Here is a 26,161-nt window from a genome sequence, read left to right on the forward strand (position 1 = left end):
AGGTGGTTGATTTTTACCGGCGGTTTGCGGTCGCGTAGAGAAGAATTGTGAAAGTTCGCGGACGCTGGGATCAAGTTATGCAATTTGCGATCGTTGGTGTCGAGAGGAAGACGGAGAAAATGGAGAAGACGCGTGCTTTTCAGTTTCGTCCAGTTGACCAATGTGGTTTCGGATGTTGTTTAATTATTGTTCGCGTCTATGTAGCGCAATAATATAACGAAATTATGCAATACAATTTTAAGGCTTCGATGAATTTTTTACGAGATCGTCGTTTGGCCAGCATTTTAACGCGAATACGTGGGCGAGTGGTGCACCGTATCATTCGTTAATGCGGAATCCCATCGTTTTACCGTTGAACCAGCCTGTCGGACGAGCAATAAGCGAACGCAAAATTTTTTTACCGCTCGTATCGGTTCAAGGGTTCCGTTGGAATTTGGGATAGGAACACGGTCGCGCGCACTGACTTTTTACGACGGCGAATGCAGAAACGAGCGTGCTACGTGCATCGCATACGGGACCGTATGCAACGATGCTTACTAAAATGCGGGCACTCTGTCGTGAGTTACGTCAAACAGTCGCTCCTGCACGGATCTGATCGCTTTCTTCGTGAATTTCCACCTGAGAAAAAAATCGTTCAACTATGTTCTCGACGTGTAAATTTCGACGAATGTCTCCGGTCGAATAAATGGTTTGATTTTTACTCTTATTTTCGACGAAATTTTATTTACGCTCGTAGATGTTGAATCGCGCGAGTATATATTTGTCGAGAGAATTTTGGTGTTTTCTCGTTCGTAAAACGATAATTTTAGATCAATGAAAGGATCGTGAATGTTTCTAAAGTACTAGATACCTTAATGACAAACACGAAGAAATTACATTAACGATATCGTCTCTTATTCTACGACAGAAAGTTCTTGAATGGAAGAGACGAAAGATATAAAAAGATTGATAGAATTGTCGTGGCTGTATAGATAAAAATATAGGGTACTTTTCCATCGTTTCTAGGTGAAACGCTATAATATATCATCGGACGTTTGTATCGCAGACGACTGCACGCGTTGCATAGCAATCGTGTAGTGGTGGCATAGTAATTGTACGCCTAATTGCGTATAGAGGAGAAATTCTGTATAATTTTAATAATCAATTGGAAAGTGGAAATGAGAAAGGCTGGCAGTCCTATGCGGGCTATTTCTTTCTTCTTCGTTGTCGAATCTGTAACGGTTTTAGGGAACGAGAAAACGGTCGAACTGAAACGATAGCGTTAAAAATACCATAATACTCGTACGATATAACAATAAAATAAATTGGCAAGTGAAATTTGCTAAAATACTTTTACGGTCCATCTATTGGATTTTCGAACAGTCTCTTAATGCTTTTGACGAAACATTATTTTTGATAAATGTTTTCAACGATCCTATTCGTCATGCAAATCGCGATATCAATTGCGATGCGTTTGTTGTTGTTCGTGAGAATGCCGCGTCAGTGTCAACCGTGAATCATCTTTGAAAACTGCGTACTTATTTTATTTGAAACTCATTTTAAACGTAGTTTATTTCTAACACCTTGCAAGGCAACACTGTTGCCTGCATTCGAATTGCAAAAAAATCTGCAGCCTTAATCGCTGCTCGTTGTATGTTAATGCAACGAAATGAACGATACCTTTTCAGAACGAGACGCCTCAGGCTTTGATCGATACCTACATACCGAGAAAACATAAATGGAAAAATATTTTTCTCCTTCCATCTAGGATCTTACATTGCTTCAAGTTGCGATCAACATTGAAATTTAACGCGGAACGTATTAGAATCGAAGATTAAACGAAATTCAAGTAATAACCTGTTACTTATCTTATCAACTTGTAAAACATCTTCGCAATCTTATACCAAAGTGTGTGATCAACCGTGGAAAAAATCATACGCTACGCGACAAGTTTAAGTTATCTACTAGTTTAGATCTAACTCTTGGAAAGACTATATTATTTATAGAACGTTCCGATATAACACTTTTCCTAAAACAATGTGACCGCTATAAAAGATCAATAGCCTTTCAAAATCCAAGATATCAAGTCCCACTATCCCATTGCAAGTTAGCCCGGGGTCAAAAATTAACCTCGATATTATCAGGAAGAATTCCCCTGAAATCCCGAGAATCAAAGAGGTCGAAGAACACGAATAACGTTGCCAACGTGGAAGAGGAATTCCGACGCGATCGTCGAAGAGCTTGGTCACGGAACGCGGGCCAAAGTGCGATTAGAGGTGGCTTCCGCTGCTGATTGTGCAAAGATAAAGGAAAGGGAGGCGCGAAGGATGGGTGGCTAAGGTTGCTGCGTCCGTTTTTCCCCAGAGGTATTCCCTAGAAGCTGGCCAGCCTCGAACGAGAAGCACCGACGTGTCTGCAGAAGTGCGAAAATAAAATTACGCGGAACTTTCGGTCAAATTTGTTGAAATTGGGCGGCAGACTGGTCGAACGGGCCAAGGCAAGGGCTCCTCGCGGTTCCCATGGGACACGGGATAGAACGCTGCTGTGTTTCACCCCCGTGAGCCACGGCATAGCTATATCCGTAGCCATATCGTTGAAGGGTGGCAAACGCGCCTTGGACACATAAGGATCCTCGTGTTCTCGGCCGTGCTAAGTGCCGGCCATCAATAATTCAGCAGAGGATCCTGACGAGGTTATCGAGACGATCCTTTCGATCGAGGTGCCGCGCCGTTGGATTTTTCATCCGCCGATTTCTAGTTGCCTCGGAATTATTGATGATAGCCTCGAGAAGGTGGGGGCTAATTCTTCTTAATCCTGACGTTCTCCTTCGGTCTGCATAAACCGAAATGAACGTTTCATCTCGATGGATATTATTTAAATAACGTTTGAAACGTTCGAGTATTTTGCTTTCCGAGCGGTTCAAAATGTTCGCTATACAACGAGATTAAACATAAACGGGCGCTTGCATATGCATTTCATAGCTAACGTAGGCGACAGTTGCGAGTACGCTCGCTTCAAGTAGAATAGGACATCTTTGGTCAGACGCCAAATATGCGAAAACTGAATGGCTTATGGAAGTTTGACGCATCGAAGAATCATTCGTTTGATCGAATGTCGATAGTATGTTAAACCATTGTACGTTTCTGTAGTACGTGGATGATCGTTCTATCTAATAAAATTTCAAGAATCAACGAAGCTAGCTCTAGCAGAAATGCGATCGCCATTTGCGAAGATCGCTTGATCTCGAATCTAGGAAATTTATACATTCATCGATATCACTCCGAGTGATCGTTTTACCTAACGAAATTATCAGAACCAACGAAACTACCACGTATCCTATTAGAGGTGTACCTGTTATCCGTGAAAAGCGTTTCGCCCTAAATCTGACGAATTTGTACATCCACCAAACTCACCCTCGACGATCTTTCTTCTCGATAGAGTTTCAAAAGTCAATAAAACTACGGCGCAGAATGATTCCATACATAATAATTTTAATTTTATTTTATTCGCGGCTCTGTGCCCTTTACGTGTTGAAAAATCCACAGTACAAAGTAACACCGGTGCTGAGAATAATACTAAGTATCGCTATACAAAGTTTAGACAAGCGTACGCACAAACATATTATAGATATAGTTTACTTGTTACAATTAAATCATATTCAATGAGATTTTCGTACATAGCAGCAGAGGATCGAAGAATAAGTCTGCTTGGTTCGCGTATTTATTCGCAGCACTACAAATTCTGGCAACCGTATCGGTGTGACCGAATCTCGACCTAGAAGCCGGCACATAAAACAAGGGCACGTGCTTGATGGAATGGGAATGCACATTTAAAGTTAACCGAGCCTAACAAACGAAGGCTATCGGTTTTATTATTTATAATATCGTGCAGCAAGAAAACGGGAAAAAGAGCGAGCAATTAACAGGCATCGAGGGAATTATGATGGCCGGGCGCGGTAGGCCGACTACTCGAGCTAATTCAATTAAACAATTCATTTGCCGGTCCGAAGCACCACCTGAGGGCACGTCCCATTCCCGTCGACGCTTCTCTCCGCGTCCGCGTCCGTGTGTTCCGGTCCAAGTGTGCGCCGATATGGAGGAGCGAACGTGAGCTGGAGAAGGACCAAACCTCCCTACCCGTTCCCGTGGGAGTCGTAGCCTCGCGCTACAATACAATGCTCCTAATGTTACGGCTCCAGTTTCGACATAATTTTCTTTCGCGGCCCTTTTGGCTATCGGATGCCCGGCCTTTTGTACCACTTCGACAAAGAAAATGTCATTTCCGGTGGCCGGCTCGATAACGAGGGAAAATTCGCAGGCCTCCGACGTTGCTGCGAATGTTAGCCGTTTCTTACGTTTTCCAGGAACCTTTGATACATCGTCTCGTCGATAAACGAAATCCTTTTAATCGAAAGATTCGCGCGTTGTTTTCGAACTGAGAACTGTATAATCGTATTTGCTGTAAATCAACGTTCGAATGTTTAGCAGCAAATCGTGGGAAATAATTCGATCGTATCGTCACGTGCGATGCAGACTACGTCCACAGTTCTCGAATCTTATCAAACTCAAAGAGAAACCATTCTAGAACGCAGTCTAAAGCACGCAGAAGCATGTAGAACGTTCGCAAAGCATCCTTTAGCCGCTTCTAACGTATCTACCTGGCGAAATCAGCGACGAGCCGTCCGCTAAGAGCCGCGATTCAGCCCGAATTCTAACCTATTCGAGTGAAACGTGGACGCAAAAGGGCCCGCTGTTGGAAAAATATTTCGTCCACGGCTTGGCGGTGTCTCAATGAAACCCCATCCAGCATGGCCACGAAGAAAACGAGCGAGTCGCGGCGAGTCGTGGAAAAAGAGATGGTGGAAGCAAGGAGGAGGGAAAAAGAGACAATACGATAACCACTAAATTATCCCAGCACATCCGGCGATGTAAATCACGAGGTAGTCGCGCGCATCAGCGTACGCTGCACCGACTAGGAGAAAGGAGGAGAAAAAATGAAAAAAAAAGAAGAAAGAAAAGAAAAAAGAATTAGAAAAAAGGAGAAACAAACGGAGATGAAGAAAGAAATCGGGAAGACGGTATGAAAGACAGAAAAAGCGTGGACCTCCGAGGTATACGCGTATAAAGGCACGTATATAGAGAGGTACACGCGTATATAGACACAGGGAAGAGGGAAACGGAGGGAAAAAGAGACAGAGAGAGGCCGGATAGAGAGACAGAGGGAAGTTGGTTCTTGATGACGCGCAGATAAGGGAGGGCTTAAAGTCTACGTGATGTGGTTCCCGATGCGTCCGGGCGGAGGTCGAGCCTGAGAACTTTCGGTAAACGTACTCGGAGACTCGGACGAAACGTAGCTTCTCCCTCTGCCGGAAGAACCCCTTTTGCATTTTCGATAGTGGCCACGTTACGACCCGACACACGCTCGATATACTTGATCGTGCTCCCCGGTACTGACCTCCGAAAACTAGACGCCGAGGTGACGCGCTTGATTCATCCCCTTTCACTCGGGACATCTATCGGTCTTTGGGGTTGTTACTTCGGGCTTTTTGCTATACGCGTTGATTCCACGCGATGGCGGCGCCTCGAATTTTCGAACGAGACACGAAAGTGAACGAATAAGAGGGAAATTCTGAATGGCGGTTCGGCCGTAATTTTAGCGATCTTTTATAACGTTCGAAGTCTTTCTTTAAAGACGTTCTTCGTCTGGAATTTCGCAGCCAGGTATAAGAGGTAAATGGTTGTAAGAAAATTTTAATTCGCAGTCGAGTTGTAAGAATCGTAAGAATTCTTGTTTCGAGTAATTTTGTGTTACGTCAACGATTTCAACGCGTGAAATCTGACGTAAATTTAGAAACGATTCAAAGTGTCGTACTGCATACGAAAAAAAATCCTGTTTGACTTCCTGTCTCGAATAATCATCGACAGTTTGACGCACGAGGAAAGCTGGAGTCTAGTCTCCTAGGGGTCTCACGTTCACAACTTGCATCCGGACATTCTCATGTCCCTACTTCCGGGAACGTGAGGCCCGTAACGGCAACACCCTCGCCAAACTCAGGCAGAACTTGCGGTCACTGCTCTTTGTCCTAGTATGCTTTTATTTGATAACGATAAGCATGTCGGTAAGATGTTACCTTGAGATCGAGCAATATTTGAAAAATAGCAGAATGAGATTTTCGATAGCTGCGTTTAACGAAAAAGCGCGAGGAAATATACTATCGTACAGTGATTAATCGTAATTATACACCGAGCATTCTGGAAACGTCGAGTATGAAAGTGAAACGTGACTGTACGTAGTCAGACGAAATATTAAGCTTGATATTATCAATCTAGCCATTAACTCGCTGAGCTATAATTATAGCAGCATATTACTCGAAAATTTTTATCATCCATTTACTCGATTAGTCGAATAACAACTTTTAACTTATCGCTTCTGTCTATCTTTAATTTGGTCAGACAATTTCAGTCCTATTCTACTCTCAATATACCTATCACGTGTCAGGGTAAATTTTCCCACAATATTTGCCATAAATTATTCAATTATTCTCGTTAGACGAACGCTGTTGAATTCTTACAAAACATAATTAAGAAAGATTGAGTCAAACACTACAACTGGTCAAATTTGTAAAACGAATCAATTACTCTGCGAACAATTATAAAATCGGCCAATGAAGCCATTAATAAGCTGTTACGGTGCTTGATATGACAGTAAACGATCAATTGAACGATCAAGCAAGGAGTTGAAATAAACCGATCTTCTAGATTCTAAACAGATCTTCAATAATTCTACTTATGCGGAACTGAAATTGTCAACAACTTCTCCAAACGCGACTGGTGCTACCTTCCAAACGAACGGTTTAAAGGAAGTTCAACCGCATCTGCGTCAAGCACAAAAATCAAAAATCAAAAATCAAATGAAATGCCCGCAGCCGCAACCTCGGTTCCAATCAAGCACCGTCGGTTTCTCGGCATCTCAAGGACCGATCCTGCGATTCGTCCTGCATTAAGGCACTTTCATCCCTCCTATGGCTACCACGGTATGTCTAACTATGCGCGCAATAACGGGGCTGAAGTCCAGAGTGGTGATCGGATCCGTAGAACGAACATCGAGGAATAATGGAAAGAGGGCGGGGTTGAAAATACGAAGGTAGTGTTGACGGCTCCCCGGGATGCCCCGTCAGCATCAGCGTTCCTCTCTAATCGTATCGGGTTTACTGCCGTGGCGTGACGTACTCATCTGTACCATCGGTTTACCAGCCTTCAACCCTCTGTACCCACCAACGCCACCCATCACAATTCCCATTATCCACTCGCTGTGACAGAGCTCTCTTGGGACCAGCTACCGGCGACGCTATTTCACCGAGGGATCCGACGAATTCTTCTTCGGCAGCGTAGATACCTGACCGACCACCCTGCCCACTTTGACGAGGATGTGTCAAAATAGAGATTCCTTGTCTGCTTTCGACCTCCAACTGATTCAACGGTTTATGGAGTAAAACTAATCCGAATCGAAGCGGTAGAATCGTAAAAACTCGGGTGAGAAGCGAGATACAGAGATTTTCGTTCGGAAGATGATTGTTTAAGGGATGGTTCTTGGAAGATTGGAAGTTTCGTGGTAGAAAGTATCCGATCGCCTCTAATCTAGGGAAAATTTTGCCATCCGTTGTTTCCCAGCAACAACGGTGTTTTACTACGATCATTATCGACAGTGTCTCCTCGATGGATATCATTGTAGTCTTGATATATCGTTCGCTATTCTGTTTCGTACAAGATTCAATAGTCATATGTTCAATAGAACAGATGTTCGCATTTTATAGACGAAGAACGAGTTCATATCTTTTGTGTTTTATCGATACGGATGAAAGAAGGATCCAGACGAACGAAGAACGTAATTTTTCGAAATTCCAGACCAAGAAGAAACGGATGAGTAACGGGACGAATGGGAATATCGTATCAACCATTGTTCAGTCTTGAATGGATTCAAGCTGAGAAAAACAATTAAACACATATACAGTGAGCAAGGCTCGCATAATTCGTTAAAATTTTACAAATGAATAAGCCTTTGGCGAAACTAGGCGCAAACGGAAACGGTCTTTTTCCGCTTGTCAGAGGTTGAATTATTAGGTTGATAATAGCAGCGCGGAAAGAACACAAGGGGAACGATATTACCCTATAAAATCATATCTCGACCGGCAAAAAACTTGGGTGGCTGATATTTTCGGCCACTTTACAGGCTCGTAAAGCTTCATTACAATCGTTCGTACGCACGAAACATAATCGAGATCTTCTCTTTTGCCAATCTGAAATTCGCGCTATTCGCTGTATGAAAGAGAAAAAGGAAGATAAGAAATAAACAGGAGCAGAGGATTCTCTCTACCGTTTGATTTTAATTAATCATCGCCATTGCTTTAATAGCTCGTGACCTATAATTTACGAATATTTGAACATCGTGTTTCACAGTCCAAAAGAATGTCGAGGAAGCAAGAAACACGTTATTTTCATGCGTAAAAGATATCATTATGCCATTTATACGAAGATGGTGCCAATTAGCAGGGAAAAAGGATGACTGGGCCTGCTCCTAATAACTGGCCAATTACGTAACTGCGTTTGTATCGGCAATCGTGCACCACTTTTATATATCGCCGAAATTGTTAACCCTCGTAACGCGACCACTTTCCTTCCAGATCCTCCTTGAATTTTATTTTTTTCTTTTCTTCTTTGGGGAGAGGGAATCACGAGGTTGAATTTGACAACTTGAAAATTGGACGAATTCACAGATAATGTTAGTACAGTTTTACGGAAAACGAGGATTACTCGCGTGAACAAATAAAATGAAAATTACAATAGGACAATAAGTGACAGAATCAGTGCCATTCTGCGTAAGGAGGATGCGTGTTCTGAAGAACTGCACCGACAAACGAAACTACCTACATATTTAATCGGTTTGATGTTTTGAATCCGTCAGAACACGTATCCGCTATAACTATAAATTTTCAAATCAAAATGATCCGCGATTGTCGTTTCATCGATTTCAAGCGAATCTACGCGAAATTAGTTTCACACCAGGGAACGATGATCAAACCCTTGCGGATCGATGATCCACAGAAAGATCGAATCCATGGGATACATCGTGGACGTCCAGAACCATTTGGACGCAGTGGTTCGTTTCCGGCGCGACGAACGAATGGCGGCGCCGCGTTATACAATTTCGTTTATAAATCGAAGCGAAAACTGGATTTACTGGTACTCCTTTGTTCCGTGGGTTTCGCGCGACCGCCATTAAAAACTCGTGGTTCGCGTATGCCAGCGAAAAAAAGAGGAAACAGAGGATACGTATGCAAATTGATGGATGAAGCAACGAAACCGCGGATATTCGATTCTCGTTGCAAAATTCACCTTCGTTACCATTTTTTTCCCTCCGTAGTTCTACGTCGTTTCATTATTCAATCAGTGTTCGACTGATTTCTTTTCTCGATTTCTCCTTCGACAAGAATAAAGAATAGAAGAAAGACAGATGGAACGTTCGATCGAAGTAGGAAAAAAAATAAAGGAATATTCGAACGCTATCACACCGTTGGTGCGAGCTCTCCAACGAAGACGGTGATTGATAGCCTGATAAAAATTCGACATCCTGCGCGCGAGGAATGATTTACAGTTAGAACATCAACTTTATAGCGCACTATTTACAGCATAGCCTCAAGTGACGTCATTGTCGCTCTACGTATGTCACATATTAATGTCTATCGTTGTCTGAATCGTAACGTCGAGACGACGGACGAAGACGACGTTGAATCGACGGGGAAATCGATTGCTCGAAGAAGAAGACATTACTCGCGCGCTGGCTGGACACCGCGCTGGAAATTTGTTCGAACTGATTCTTGATGCACACAGTGTTTCTAGCTTCGATATTTAGAATGCTTAAAAATGTACGAGAACGAAGAAAATCAAAAGAGAAAGAAACAGAGAAGGATGAAGCGTAGGAGGAAATATAAATTATACGGTTAGCAGGCAGTTCTTCAAACGAATCGATACGATGGATATTATCAATTCAGGTTTTCAGAAGTCACATATAAACTGGCAATTTCATTGCTTGGATACACGATTAGAATCCAATTTCTCGAGAAATCAATTATTTACCTAGGTAATTTGTTACACAGAGAGACGGCATAAATAATCGTTTCAAGGTTGATCAGTATAGGTTTTGAGCGATTGGATTATCGGACGACTGAGAAAAATTTCCAGTTTGAACGAAGTCGGAAATACTCTGTGCATCGATTGAAGTTTGATACTTTTTAATAAGGAAGTTCTGTATATGTAAAAATGTATCGACTGGTAACTATCGTGTCTTTCCTTAACAGATAAAAGTCGTGTTTGAAGTATTTTATGGTTTATGGTTAAGTGAACGAGTAAATCGTCGCGATCTACCTCGAGAGAGCAGTTTGCTACGCATCTCTAGCCCTTTCGCTGCTAGAAACCGATAAGTGGCACAATTTATTGACGAATCAATGAAATGTCATCTTAGTCCAACCTGTTTTCTCGTACGAGCGTAAAATGTGATAAAATATGTATAATGTACGCTGTAGCCGATCATCCGTCATACAACTTTCACGAAATCATTTGTTAAACGCATCGTTATAGAAAGCTCTAGAAACTTTGTTTCACGTGACATACTGCACTTGATTTCACGATACCAACATCCTTGAAAAATATCCAAATAATATAATAATTCATTGCATACTTCCACAATGACTGCTATATTGCGAACCGATGCTACTTTAGATTTGACAAATATCTTGGTAATCGTGTATTAACTACACAAAGAATCGGAGAATCCCGATTGGCAGTTCTGTTAAAAAATTAGCTATCGAACCATACACGGTAACGATTTATCCTTCTCTTAAATAAAAATAATTAGACAAAGATGTACAGGTGTATGCGATAATCGAAGTTTCGTTGATTATTTCTACGAAATCTTGACAAAATCCACTCGTTAAGCATTTACGAAATTCAAGGACCAGTATTCATAAGACGAGTGACAAATTACCGCGAACATCTTCGTCGACGGCGGGAAAGGGTTGGACCTGTCTGAAGAGGGTCGCGCCTCCTCCATGAACGCAGACACGCGTTTCACCCCTCTCGCGATTAACGCTCTCGTCAGTTGCGAGGCGACAAATCGAAAACAACGTTTCCCCTCTTGTTCGCCAAAGCTACCAACCGTTCGTCGATGGATCCTGTCGTCGCGACCCTTTCGTTTGGCAGGAAAACAATGGCGATTACGGGATCTAAACGACGACCCCGTCACCCGTTTGAGGTATCGTTTCCCAAAGGGTCGTCAACCGGCAGGAATTCAACCCCTGTTGGTTTGTTCGATCCCACCCCTACCGTCGCATCGAAAGGGCTAGGTAGATCGTAACGTCGGAATAAGATTATTAACGTTAACTACTAATAATTGTAAGACGTCTATTAAAATATACGATAGTAAGAAAAATAAGTATAAGAGAAACAACATGCCCTGGCTCGAGGAGAGGACCCTGACTCTGTTTGTACGGGACACAGAGGTCCGCCGGTACGAACCAGGAGTGCGTGAACGCGGGGTTGATGTTGAGCGCCCCAGCGGCCCCTTGATGGGGTCCGCCGACATCGACGCCGACACCGACACCGACCCCGACCGGGCTTTGTCGTTGAAAGCCCCCATAATCCATGGCCATCTGATACGGCAACATTTCTCTTTCTTTCTCTATCCTCTCTCTTTCCTCCCTTTTTCTCTTTTCCTTCCTATCCCTCTTTCTTTCCTTCTCTTTCCCCTCTTGCTTCGTTCGTTTCTTCGTTCTTCTCTTCTCTTCGAGATTATCGTAGGTCACTGTTTGTCACACTGCCGCGCGCCGTCTGTCGAGTACACCACCAGGCAGACAACGACAAGTTCGCGTTCCAAACGCAACAACACCAAACAACAAGCGGTCACACCAAACGAAACGATAGTCACATTCTATCGCGCATCATCGTCCATCGCGTGTCCCGTCCTCTTCCCGCGTCATCGTCGTCGAACCACCGGAACGTCGTCGGCATCGAGGGTTGTTCGCACGCGGTTGTTCGAGCCCCGAAAACCGATATACCGTATAGAAGAGAAACGAAAGGAACACCACCGGGGCGAATACGCGAGTACGTGTATCGTTGTCCGTGTCTATATGTGATACGACGTGAGAGCTCACGCGCGCGCACGTGCGTGTCAACAACTCTAAGCTCTCGGACTCTCGCGTCGTGGACCAGCTGTTACGGGTCCTGGTCGACGGGACGGTCCCTTCGATCGCTCGAATCACGCGCCCGATGTACGCCACGGACGTGGGGGTCGCAGACAGCTAAACGGCTGCTTCGTGACCGAACGACAGACTAGACCGGACTGTACCGGCTGTGTAACGTGAGCCGTGTCGCGAGCCCTGTCGGGGCGAGCGAGACAGATCTCGTTGGCGAGAAAAAGAGCGAGAAAGAGGGCGCGAGAGCGTGCGCCGAGTGGCGGGCGGTACGGCCCCGCCCACGACAGGGTGGTTCGACAAATCGCGTGCCGCGGTCACGCTCTGTTGCCACGCCTACCACCGCCGCCGCCGCGACACCGACACGGCGCACTCTCTCTCTCGACCTGCTTGCGTCACTGCACCCTTTGTTGACAGACAGAGCGGCCGTGCGGCGAGCGCCGCACACAGTCGCGGTCGCGGTTACCTCGGTCGCCGCGTAGGCCCCGCCCACCGCCGCTAATGACATTTGCCGGATGGTTAAGAGGTCGGCTCGTATACCTACGAACCTGGGAGAGACTACCTTGTCGCGAGCCAAGGGCGACGTTCCCCGGAAGTGGCCCGTAAGCGAGCCACGTGCGCGCCTGCCGATTCTTAACCCTTGCCGTGTCATGCAGTTTTCACCGCTTTCGCCGACGAGCTATCGTCCGTTGCTGCCCGGTTTTTCCGTTTTTTTCCCTCTTTTTCTCCTCTCCGTTCTGCTTTAGTTCAGAAAGTGCTCCGAATCGACGAGAATAATCGAATTCGCGTTATTCGACAGCGGGCATAGTGCGCTTCGTATCGATCTTCCGAGGAATGAATGGACGCGTTAGGATACCTGTTTTCGTTCTCTCCTCTCCTTTTTTCAGCCGCTTGTTGTGACGCTGTCTTTCTTTTTTTCCTTTTACCAAAATCACGTGTTTTTTGGAGCACGCTAGTTCCTTCTCTCCTTTCTTTTTTTTTTTTTTTCGTCGCAGTCTTTAGCTGCCATTGCTAAAACGGTCACGTGGGAGTTGTTCGACGCTCAAATTGCATCACGGACCGGCTTTCTTTTTGTTTTCCAAGCGTCCGCCGGTATTGATGCGTTGAATTGCTTCCGTCACAGAGATCGTGGATCTAGTTATATCGCATTGATTTTTAAGAAAATAAGCGAGATCATTTTCTCCCATATCCGCGATCATGAAGCCGATCATGAAGTAAATTACGTTCGGAACGTATATCGCGATTTTAGTACATGCAACAGTTTAAAGTCACTTCGCTCTCTGTAAATAGCATTTCTAGAACATCGCATTGGATAAATTTTCAAACACCATGCACGCTCGTTCCACTGAATAGAAATCGCAAGGTTGCGCTAATAGAAAATAGGAAGCGTATTCGATATGGCAGAAATAACGTGCGTTGTTATTTCCGTTTAACTTGGGAGCAACGGCGAAACGACACAAGACACGGCGAATCGGCCCTGTCTCATGGTTATTCATAAACCGCGACTTTTTCTGTTACTCAATCGCCGATTCGATCGTCGATTTATCTCACGCAGCGTCTTTATGCAATTATGCCGGAGAATGCACGACACGTAATAAAATAGCCGAGAAATCGATACGAAATGCGACACGAACGGCGAGCAAAATCGCCTCGTCAGACACCGGTGAAAATAACCACTACGCTGCGTTATTTCGCGTTTCTGCCCGCAAGGTGGGAGACTCGCTACACGTGTAATTGACTGCGGCACCCACACCCTTCCTTGACGCCATCTTTCATTTTCATTAGTCGCGTAGTGCTATATACTATTCGATACGCTCCTTCCGCAACTTAATGGTAGAATTATACGATAAATATGTAGTATAGTTGACGAGAAAATATATTTATCCAAGGTGTTAAAAATTATTCGAGTACCTGGCAGAGTTTAGGTGGTCGAAGAACGAATCAGAACAGTAAAACAGATATGGGGTGTTTATGCAGACACGATTAAAAAGATCATCCGCAGTCTAATCATAATGCTCACAGACGACATTTACATACCGTGATTGGCCTTTGTCCGTGACTAAGGCTACGATGACTAAGAAAAATTTTAAACCGTTGATAAATAATGCACCTGGTAGTTTTGTCTAGTTCTACAGAATATCAACTTCTCCGTACACGTTCATTAGAGCCTTACAATTATCTATCCTTAAACATTCGAACGCATTTTTCTACCACCCTGTACGTATCTACCTATAATCTCTCAAGAAACACAGATTCGTATCTACGATCCTCGTCAGCCGCACCCGCTCCGCGATATCCAGGATACGAGCAAGTTGATCCAGCAAGGGTCAACGTTGCGTTAACAGCGATATTTGCTTTTGACATCGTAACTCCGAAAGAAAGTTTCATGAATTCGCTCGATGTTCTTCTCGTCGCGATCTTTTCTACCCAGATTGCTGTAATCTTATGAAATTTCAAAATCTCGAAGCACCTGTAACACCACGATAAATCATCGCTTGATTCGCAACTGGTTGACAATCAGGCAAGCAACGAAATACCTTTCAGCTGTAGTTCTTCCCTCAAAGCGGAATTCGTGGACAAGAAGAGTGGCGACGTGCCGAAGTTAATTCGTCGAATATCTAGTCAGGTTTCTCTCGACCCTAAACCCGAAGCTAAGCAACGAAAGATTCCTCAACTGCTATTTTTCTCCCGAAGCGGAATTCAATCGTGAGCAACAAGCGTCGCGTCGTTAAGGGACTCGAGCCGGCCGGGAATTAATTCATCGAACATCCAATCAGGCTTTTCCCGGGAACGCGAGGCGCGACGATCGCGGCCTGTGCACGAGAAAGAATCGTGCGGCTGAGGATCCGTCCGTGGCTGGGTGCAACGAGCGACCGGTACTTAGCATGCATCCCCCGATACGAAGGATTCCTTATTGTATCGTTGCACGTGAGCGTAATGCACAAATATGAACTTAGCTGCGGGCTCGTTCCTCGTTCGAGTCTCTCTCCTCCGCGTTCGGTGATAACTCCCGTCCTCATAATCATACATATGGATGTCCCGTGTACGTTGGCTGTTCGTCTCTCTCGTCTGACCAACGCGCCGTGTGTCTGTTTACGCGACGAACAATACGAACGAGGCATTGTTCCTGGCCGGTCGAGTCTAGGCGATCGGTAACGAGGCAAAACGGGGCGATTTCTAAGCATCGTAGACGCGATCGTTAATCGGTATGCGAGAAAGAAAGAGATAAGCGGCAGCCGTTCCGACCAAGTTCGGGAAGAACGGCTTCCAGGAAAACGTTTTCTAAATTGTCGATCGTCTACGTGGCTTATTGTGTTTCAGAGGTAGCGTGGTTCATCGTTGAGGACGAGACAATAGTGTTTTCTCTAGCTTTTCCTATTCTTTGCGTAGGTATCAGTAAGTATGATTCGAAGTTGAAGTACGTAAGCGCAATTCGATGGCTGATTGATTTCATCGCTTTACTATGCATTTACTGTAATTCCACGTATTTTATAACGACTTGCTTGCAGAAGCATCGAGACAGATCCTTGTCATCCAACGAAGCGCTTTTCTATCCAACTCCGCGTTTCACGTTTTCTTCTCTGCTCTGCTAAAAATCTAAACGAAATAAAATCGATACGAAGCGCGAAAGCGAAGCGAAACGACGAAATAGGCAACGCGACGCGTAACTCGAACCACCCACGTACCGTACACGTCTATTCGTCTAAGTTGGATCCGTTTTACGGGAACGATGGCTAGCCGCGACTTGGAACAGTCGCTTCTTGAATCTCGGATAATATCACTTTTATGCGCGTAGCGATCGGTATCTAACCCTTTCGAGGGCCATGCATCAGCGCGAGCATAAACGTCGACCGGGGGGTAAAGAAGGGCCCATAAAATCCGCCCTCGCGGACGCGATAAGAGTTATCTCCGTTCTCTAATTGAAAGTTAATTGGTCCGGCGGTTTAGTCGGCCGCGATGGAAGCCGACCGTTTGCCAACTAGAGACGCTCGAACCCCAAAGCCTAGGGGCGGCAATTTAGCGAATTGCGCCGCAGCTACAATAATGAGACCCTATCTTATGGCGTTCCACGGCGACACAGCAGCCCGGGACCATACACCACGCGTTCAACCACGCCATACACGCCGTCGACGAGCAACTCCGGGGCGGCACTCTCCAGCCACGAGTAACACGTATTACCTACCGCGTTACGTGCCGCGCCGAGTCGTCCCACGTGCTCGTAATAAACCGGCCCTCTTCCTTCGCGTAATCGAGAATTTCCGACAAACACGTACCGCGAACCTGGCCTGGTACGCTGCTACGTTAGGTAGGTACATCGCATCATCGCTGAGATTGCGATCGGCCCATCGGAGCAAACGCTCCGCTTCCTTGCACGTGTCCTCCGGGTTCGATATGAAAATTCGGCTTTCGCTCGCTGGTGAAAAGGTTCCAGGTGAACATGCTTTTGTACCTTTACTTGATTCCAACGGTTTCAGCGTCTTTGTTGTTTTGGGCTTTGGGATTGGCTAAGCGAAGATGGGAGCTCGTGTAGTTTTGCAACGAAGGCGTTGGGTTTGAGTGAAATTTTCGTCTGTTTCTTTCTTTTTTTTTTTTTTTTTTCGTTCTGGTAGAATGTTAGTAGGGCTTGCGTTCGGAAATTTGGAATTGGTTGAAAAGAGGCGAAAGTTTTCGTAGCTTTTCTGGCGGAAGGCTTTGGTTCGAGTTACATGACGACGAAGAAAGGGGTGAGAGGGAGTATTTGGTCTTTGCTGTTCATCCATTTGTGTGGATATTTGATAACATTCGAGCGATGGTAGAAGCAAGCAGACTGCGTTTTGTACAAAAAAATCTCTCACTTTCAATCGTTTCGTTGGTTGTAACAGAAATTCGCCCTGTTCTTCCTTATAAAAGGAGGAACGAGATTGATCGTATCACTAAAGATCCACTTGTTTGGCATTAAACTAACATTAAACGAAACGTTTTATTATACGTGAGAGAATTATGATCGAGAAACGATGGAAAATAGAAGCATCTGGTTGAAAGAAATATTATACTTGTTGGTAGAGAAAGATTCTATCGGAATATTTCGAATCGGTATAAATTAAGCTGATTAATCGACGGTGTTTCCTAGCACGAGTTCCATAAACCAGTTCTTCACGATTCTTTTAGAAAAGTTGCTTCTGTACGGAAAACCGCACAAATTTATGGCGTGTTTCCATGAAGACTGGAGTAAAAGTTTCGTGGTAAAGTATGATGTAGTCTTGTTGCTCGGGCAAGATCGGACAAGAGATAATAATTGCTACGAAATGTCAAGTGTATCAACGGGAATCTTGCTTGTATCTACCTTAGGCTAACAGATGAAAAGATCCTTTCGAATCTTTTTAACGAGGATCGGTAAATTTATTAACGTATAGAAAATTTCATCGAATTATAAATTTTGACGTTCGTGTTTGGATAGTTAAATAAATCTCATCTATTCGGAAATAATATTTCTGGCTATTTTCTAAAAAGAATATTCATTCTTTTTATTGTTAACACGAGTAGTATTAAAATTTCGTTAAACAAAAATTTGGCATTTAAAAATGTACGTCCCGATATTCAAATGATGAAGGTATAATGTAGGTATAATATAGGTAAGCCAAACGCATTAAGAAATGTATCCGTAGACATTTTACGAGGGTCTGCAGGGATATTCAAATAAAGTTATCGACAAAACAAACAAGAATCAGAGACAAGCGATCTCGGGAAAATAACCGGATCGTCGCGTCTTATTCGACTAACAAATTAATCCGATTAAACGGATTGATTATACGAGGGTTGCGTGGCGCGTTGAGTTGATCGGGGATTGCCCGTAAAATTACAGTTGGGGTACAACGCTCGACACGGTTCCGTCACTCGAGAATACATCGACACCTGTAGTAAAATAAGCAACACGCGATCGAATGAATTAATTTAATTAATTTCATTGCAGCACTCACCGGATTTTATCTTTTCTGGTCGATATTTCACGCTCCATAAAAGAAACACAAATAATCGTACACTTTAAAATATACACATTCGTAACGTTATTGTTTCACACTACTCTTCGGTTTACGTAGTTGATCACTAAACCGCGAATATTTATACATTCAGATACGAAAAGCCCAATGCTTCAAAAATGCACATAACGAGAAAAAATATATAGAACGTTACAATTTGGCGTGTCAATAAAAATATAAATTTGCATAAACGTTCGCAGTCTGTTAATTCCTGCGACTTCCAACCTTATGACTTTATGCTCGACGAATTCTAAAAACTTGGACCAACTTGCACGATTCACACGAATCTGTGAATCGTCATAGATCGTCAGATTAGCTTTCATTTTTTGCAACGTTCGCCTGCGGGCCACGAAAAATGCAAAAGATCGGGGAATGTGTGGGCGAGTTGGTAGGGTGGTGGTTGGTCGGTGGCTGTAATTTTTCAAATTGCAACGCAGTCGTTCACCCCCGACTTCTGCCCCGCGGACGGAAACGGCGATCCCCCCACTTCACCCTCGCCACCCCCTTCCCGCCCACGGATCCTCCCTACGTTTCCACTGGTACAAGGGGTGGCAGCCGGCTACTAACGAGAAACGAAGTTATTTGAGGGTTCTGCAGAAAGGAGTCGAACAATCATAATAATCAAGTGCGATTCGCGTTTATTGTCGGCGATTATTGCTTGCCACCCTCTTGGAAATTAAGCGCGTCGCTCTTCTTTAGCCGGAGGGTAGCACGCGCGCGCGGATCCATAGATAAATAATAACAACGAAGCGAAAGGAACAGAGTTAAAGAGATACGAGGTGGTGAGAGAGTTTGGAGGAAGAATTTTTAATTCGGAGGGGTACTTGTTCTCGACGAGGTCTAAATTTCTAGAGATAGTTCTAGAGATAGTTGAACTCATTAAAAATCGACGTTGCATTAAGGTAACATTCTGTTCGCAATTTTTTCAATTCTCAGACTCGGCGAGTCTTCCGCATTTGCTTAATATTTCTTTTTCACTTACGATAATACTACTTTTTCCCCATTTATTTACAAATTACAAAATCTTCTTGTATTTTCGATGGGACGAATATTTAAGGGATGTTTAAATAAAGGATAAACAATGGCGTGAACGAGGCAGGAAGCTGGAAATACAAGAATAGATATCCCTTTACGTAGGGGAATGTAAGGTAGATTTAATGCTGGACTATCGCGCAGATAGGTCACGTTATTAGCATACTTGCCCCCGCATCCCTTTTGCATTTACATTTTCCAGGCATCATTTGATGTAATTGTACAAAGTAAATTCGCAGCGGCAAAGGAACATCCGCCTGTTTTCGAGTTTACGCTAAACGAAATCAAGCTACAGTCTTGACAGCCTTCCCTTTACACTCGGCTAATTCGGAAAACTAATTTGTCAAGCCAGACTCGTCGATCTTTATTCACAGACAGAATTTACGTTACAAATATCCTCTCAAAATCGTCACCAATTAAGATTATTCAACGATAAAAGTTACAATTTTTACCGTTTCAAAATTTGTTTAGCGGCGAAGATTAACGACGAAGATAGATCGATTTAAACGAGAAAATAACAAAAAAGATGATCTTATCTACATAAATGTATGCGAACCTGCTCTCTCCTCTCTCACACAATCTTCTTCTCCCACAAAAAACACACGAATCACGTGACAAATCACGCGTCGATATTACATCACCTAACAAATTATAACGCCGAAACTTGTCCAAGAAGATCCATCAGTGCATGCGGATGTGACACGATCTTCGATCACGTGCCGCTTCCTCCGACCGCAACAACCACACTGTGTCCCTCGTGCTCTCTTTCCAATTATGCTTGTCGCCGAAACAGATTAGCAAGATGAATTCTTCGTCCCCTTCCGTTCTCGCCGCGATATACATATCGTGTAATATTTTTTCCGCGTCGTCGGTGGAAAGAGAAGAAAGAAAAAAGCTTGGAGAAGACGGGGGCGTCTCGTGGTCGCGTCTCTACGAGAGCTACCCCCAACGAGCCACCCTTCTGCGTTACTTAATTATCCTTCGCCGGGTCTGTTCGCCCCGCAAGGAGCCGATCGGTCTAACTTCGTTTCGCGACGACCCCAACGCCGAAATTATCGTCGGCCCGGTATTTGTCTAGGACCCTGGATTTCGTTAACGTCGTCGACGACTCTAGAAAAAGCTGACGACCGAATTTCGGCCGATATTGTTGTAGCTTTTCTCGTTTTTACTCTGCTGCATTTTTCTCTAATCGTTTCATTGAACGTGCGTCATTTTAAGATTAGAAAATTACTTTTCTAAATTGCAGTTTTCCATTGTTTTCAACTTGCTTGGAAATTATTTCGAAAAATCGCCTCGAAAGAGAAATGCGTACTTTGCGATTTTTCCTTTACAAAATGCTTTCTTTTTAAAAAATATTAAACCTAACCCCAATTCTTACTTTTCCATACTCGTCTCTTTTCGTAGCGTTTCTTTCGTGATCGGATATTCTCTGTTAGAGCGAAGAACGTCTGAAGAGGATAAAGTATTTCCAAAAGGATTATTAATCTTACGCTACATCGATCCCTCGTCTCGAGAAGTATGCATACTATTCTTAACTTCTCGTTCAATTGACTCGGCAATTAATAGGTTTTAATAACAAGATACGAACTGTTAATGCAAAATATATTTCCACCTATTTCTTCTTTTTTCGTCTTTGAAACGTGCCCGATAAGAAGTGGCAAGTTCTAGAGGAAAGAGAAAGTTGCGCAGTGCCGTTATTTAACAAAGTAGGCGAAGCAGTGGAAATAGCAGCGCGTGGAGTGTACGAATGCGGTACAATGGGGCCATTTTAGGTTGAAATCTGGTCGATCGGCCAAGGCCCGCAGTTGATTAGACTCTATTTACAGGAGGCGAGTTTAGCGGCTCAACCCCTCTTCCCTTTAGTCTATTTTGTCCCCTTTGCGGCAAATCAACCGGCATACAGAAGCACGGCCTTCTTCAGCGAATTTTCCTAGCACAACGCTAATTTCGACCGAAATACGGCCACGTTCGATCGACCGAAATACCCTTTGATGAGAAAAAGGAAACGAAAGGGGAAAGGCTAACGAATCACGAAACAAACAACTGTTTTGTACAGATTCTTTCCGAGATAAATAATATAAATTCTTTTTTTGCGAAACGAATAAAATATAGAAAAACGTAAGAAGATTCGATATTCGTCCTTTGTAAAATTTCAAAGGTATTTCAGACACTTGTGAAAAATGTCAAGGGACACGAGTTGTTTCGTCACAGCTAAGATCAAATAGATTTACAGCAATCATCTTTGAGATTTTAGAAAGCAAGTAAAATACGTATTGTAACGTTGCAACGGAAAGTATATAATTAGAGGAATATATAATATATTACCGTAATATGTAAGCAAATTTTAAGTTGTGCAATTAGAAACGAGCGAAACGAGTTCAATATTCGCTTCTACTCTTTCCCACGCTAAATCTTGTCTAGAAGTTATGTAATTCTTGATATTGAGTTTTCATAGTAGACTCTGCCACGTAATATCTGATAGGTTCGTCCTCTTTTTTTGATTTGAGTTCAGTGTCTTTAGTCAGTTCACTTGAACGTTTCTTTTCCCTATACCTTTTCCTTTTAATTTGATTCTCTTTCCTCCAACGAATGAATTATTTGTTCTAGTTTCTCCTAAGAAATTAATCAAAATTGAAAGTGATCGGTTTGGCTTCTCAGGAGATCCAATTAATCAAATATGCGAATTTGATGTCTGATCGTCATCTGACAACAGCACGCTTATAAACGGAATTCTATCGATCCACACGAGCTAATTTCAATTTCACAGCCGACAATTTATTTTTCACTTTGAAAGCCGAACGAAACGCACGAAGCTAGGTCGCTTCGTAAGGAACGATTCGGACGAAAGTCCCTCGATGGAGAGGCATCGACGTTCCTTCCGGCGGGATAAAAGAAAAGTAGCCGTTTCAGAATGTGCGAACGCGTCGTCCGTACGAGGCCCCGTCGCTGTCACGAAATAGGGATTGGAGAACGAAAATAATAGGGTTCAACCCTTATCGGCGAAGCAATCAAATCCCCCTTCAGCAACACACTGGCATTCACTGAACTTTAAAATCAAATAATGCCTATTAAAATAACAATACGCATCCTACGTCGACCAGGTTAAACATTCTCTCGCCTACGTTAACCCGGTTTTCGTAGCGCGCCGAATACGCATTACCATACGGGATCGGGTTACGAAAATCGAGTTACGAATGCCGACGCGACTTTCATGCGTATCCAGCACCGTTCCCGAGCTCGAAACCCTTTAATACACGAATCCGAGACGGCCGCTAATACAATTATTTGCGTTGCCAGAGTAATGTCTCGTCGGTTCTCGTTCGCGGCCAATTCGAACATTTCCAACTTGGATTTTTCGACGATTCGATCGGAAAATGTTCTTTAGCCATCTGCGATCACGATATTTTTTATTTATTTAAAAATATCCTCCTATTCGCATTTATGAAATTTCTATAACAATCCTGAACAGCTTGATCGTACTTTTTCCTAATGTAACGCATTGGGAAAGAAAGAACCAGACAGATCGTGGAGATTTTTAGAAACGTTGTCGACGCAGATATCGCAAACTTGCGTTTGTCGAATTTCTATAAAAATTCTACGAGTCAAACGTTTCGGTTCAATTTCTTCTTCTTTTTTCTTTTCCTATCAAATCTTTGGCGCGACGAGGTTCGATCGCCTTCTCTCAAAAAGCGTTGAAAATTACGAACGTTTACCAGATTTCCGTAATACTCTTTGAACGATAGAGATCCAATTCTTTTTCCTTCTTTCGATTAAATCTCCGGAGCATAGAAATTTTCTGAAGGGGCAAGCTTCGCACGTTCTGCCCGCGCAATAAATCGGATAAAAAGGCGCGAGGATGATCGCAGAAAATTACGGATTGCGTAGGAGAAGTGCGGATTGACATACGGCGGTATGGCAGTTTTCCGCTTTATTTAAACGTTTGCAATATTTAGAAGAGAACGAGCCTCGTAGAATGTTCCCTTGAGACGGGGGAGGCCTGGTTTATCTGTGCCGTTCGCTCGGGGAGGATTCACGACGGCTATTAGGACAACAGCTGATCGTACCGATCGATGCTTATTACCATATACATTCTTTATTGGCACGTTAACCATTCTCACGATTTCTGTCATTTCTGTAACGTGCGTTACATTAATATTTTCAACGAAGCAACTCCGTTAAATCTAGTTAATTCTAGTTAATTAAAAGATTTTTCCAATTTCTTTGTTTAGGTACGCGTCCTTTTCGCCTGTCTCATTTCTGATAAAAATAGACAAGCTGAGGGACGATTACGTTAATTCATTCACTGTCACTGATGCATACGTCGCATCGATTCGATCATTTAACACATTCGAGGCCGATGACTTTTGATCAGAACTCTCGCAGATGATCAGATTTTTGCATTTGTAATAAAAGATAGCTGAAACTACTCGACGTAGGAATAGAGGAAACATCCGACATCAAAATTACACAATACATTCCTAGTAAGAATTTTAAGAAGATTAAATTTCAAGAACGAGAAAATTATATGATATGTATATAATAGGTATAGTAAATGTTATTTATACTTGTAATTGTCTGAGAATATGCTGAAAATACCGACGACATACACGCGTTGTCTGTCATTGCGACGAGATTTTACCGCTCGGCATATACGCTGTGCTATCGGTTTCGAATATGTTAAGTAACGTCGACGACACAATTCTTGTATTTTACTTTCCTTACGTTTGGACGAAATAGAGCAACGGCCTGTGTATTGGAATAAGCATTATTACTTAACCAGTTAGCTGTTTCGACGTGTATACTCGTCACGAAGATACGGCAATATTTCGCGTTACGACGAGCCCTGTCAGTAATAAAATTAAAAAATAAAACAGTCGTCTCGTTACAACTCAATTCTATATTATAACAGCCACACGTACTCCATGTTCGACGAGTATGCTTGCTTTTATTTATTATATCTATTATAGGTACACGCTTTCCGAAGTTCTCAAAGATATCGCAACAGCTAACTGGTTAGGATAAAGACGTCTTCACCGAAAATAGCATGCAACTGTAGCAATCGTTAGTCGTATAACGTTAGCAGCAACGAAGATTATACGATACCCATCACCCACCAATAATGATCCAAACGAAAAAAAAAAAAAAAAAAAATTCTGCAATCAGACTTTGAAATGGATCTAAAGTAGAATAGAAAATGTCGATCTAATCAAGTTACATATAAAACAACTTCGAAATATACGTATACACATAGGTCTGTCTGACTCTCTCCGAGCGGACGCTTACTTTCACCCCTTCCCCCGTCTTTCCACGTTTCCCACGAGGTCCGATGGTACTTTTCCACGCGACGTTCGTCGGTCGAAACGCGGGAGATTTTCGAAATCGACACGGTTTCGATCGGAAGTGGGTCGGTCGCGTTCGGTACCGTCCGATTTCCGTCGCCCTCAGCTCGTTGCCAATCACGGAAAAGGGAAGGTCCGCGAAGCCGAAGGCAAAGAGCTAAACATAGAATGGAAAGGTGATGTTCGTATCGAGTGGCCGCGCCGGTGGCGCCGGTGATCTAACGACCGGTGCTGACAACCGGATGCGAGAACAGAGACCGATACACGGCCTAGCCGGCCTCCCCGCCCTCCGGCCATTAACATGCAGCCCGCGACCGTACATATTTTGGGGAGTCCCCGCGAAGAATACCAATATTCCTGCTTTGACATTCCAATAAAACGCGGCCGTTTTGTTTATGAGCTTGTACGGCCGCGTCGGTGTGCGCGACGTGCGCTACGCTTATTTGCATGTGGCGCGAGTGCTGGAGCGAGTGCGCGCGCGCGCGCGCACAGACGCGTACCAACCCTTTTCACCCTTCCTCTGTTCGCCATCCCTTTCGAATTTTCCATTTTTCCCCGGATTTTTCCTTTAGCTCTGTAATTGCTTCATTTGCAATCGCGTCGATCGACGCACGAGTACGATGCCTCGTTATTTGTCGATTTTTCGAAATTTTTTTTCCCATCTGGGAGATTCCGACGCGTTATTTTGTAGCGGTGATTCCGTTGGTTCTGTTTTGGATTATTCTCTATTCGTTCGGTAGATTTTAGTTTCGGTTTTAACAATTTTCGACGAGTCTTTTTCGATAATCCAGGGGATTTTGATCAATTTTCAGGCGTTATTTTGCAGTTGCGTTTCCCTGAGATATATCGAAAGCACGCAACTCTGAATGTTTACGGCTCCGTTTTCCATTTCGTAGATTTTAAGCGATCGTTTTGTTTATTCGGTAGGTTTTAGTTTCGGTTCGGATGCTTGTTTAACGAAGCTTTACTTCTTCGAGTTGTTGTTCCTTTTTTATGCCCGATGCTCGTCACGTCTTTCTCCGTTCTTCTTCCTCCTCCACGTATCCCCCTCTCTTCTGTTTCTCCTCGTCGCTTTTTTATATTCTCCGATTCGTTGATCCCGCTCGTAGAAATTATCTTCGGGCACCGGGAGCGAATTCAGACGTGGCTAAACGAATGACAATCCACGCTGACGGCACAAACGAAGACAAATGGATCTATGCGCGGTAAAAAGAGGAAATTCATAGAACTCATCGTGGCAATCAGAACGAATCGTGTAAAGGGTATCTAATTATCACGGAAAATCCAATTTTTGTTCGTTCTTTATACGCGTTGACGTGCCGTTTGCCATGGCGCCGTTTCTTGATTCACCGATTCGATGAAGAAACGACAGAAAATATAAATTACTGTTATAAATATTATTAAACGAATGTTACGCGTATCGAGTATTTTGATATGATACACCGTCCGAAGAACTTATCGTTGCTCGTCGAATACGCGCGCTAAGTTCGATACGTCAAAGATTTAGTCACTCGCACCTACCACTTTCCCCGCAGACCTTTCATTCGCGA

The 26,161-nt window shown here is 43.6% G+C and overlaps 1 protein-coding gene across 6 annotated transcripts in view; it reads right to left on the reverse strand.

Annotated features, from left to right (window-relative positions):
- The window catches only part of LOC122573677 (protein trachealess), a 137,849-nt gene that overhangs the window by 16,787 nt on the left and 94,901 nt on the right, over positions 1-26,161 (reverse strand). Inside the window, exon 1 of one of the 6 annotated variants that reach the window (XM_043740375.1) lies at positions 11,550-12,375. The exons of 4 other annotated variants lie outside the window; for them this stretch is intronic. In XM_043740375.1, coding sequence (XP_043596310.1) covers positions 11,550-11,698 — 149 coding nt within the window. In that variant the 5' untranslated portion in view covers positions 11,699-12,375. Of the gene's footprint in view, positions 1-11,486; positions 12,376-26,161 lie in introns of those variants that run through there. One more of the 6 variants, XM_043740374.1, reaches the window with a different exon arrangement.

The sequence above is a fragment of the Bombus pyrosoma genome, linkage group LG12, assembly GCF_014825855.1.
Source record: "Bombus pyrosoma isolate SC7728 linkage group LG12, ASM1482585v1, whole genome shotgun sequence".
NCBI classification, from domain to species: Eukaryota; Metazoa; Arthropoda; class Insecta; order Hymenoptera; family Apidae; genus Bombus; species Bombus pyrosoma.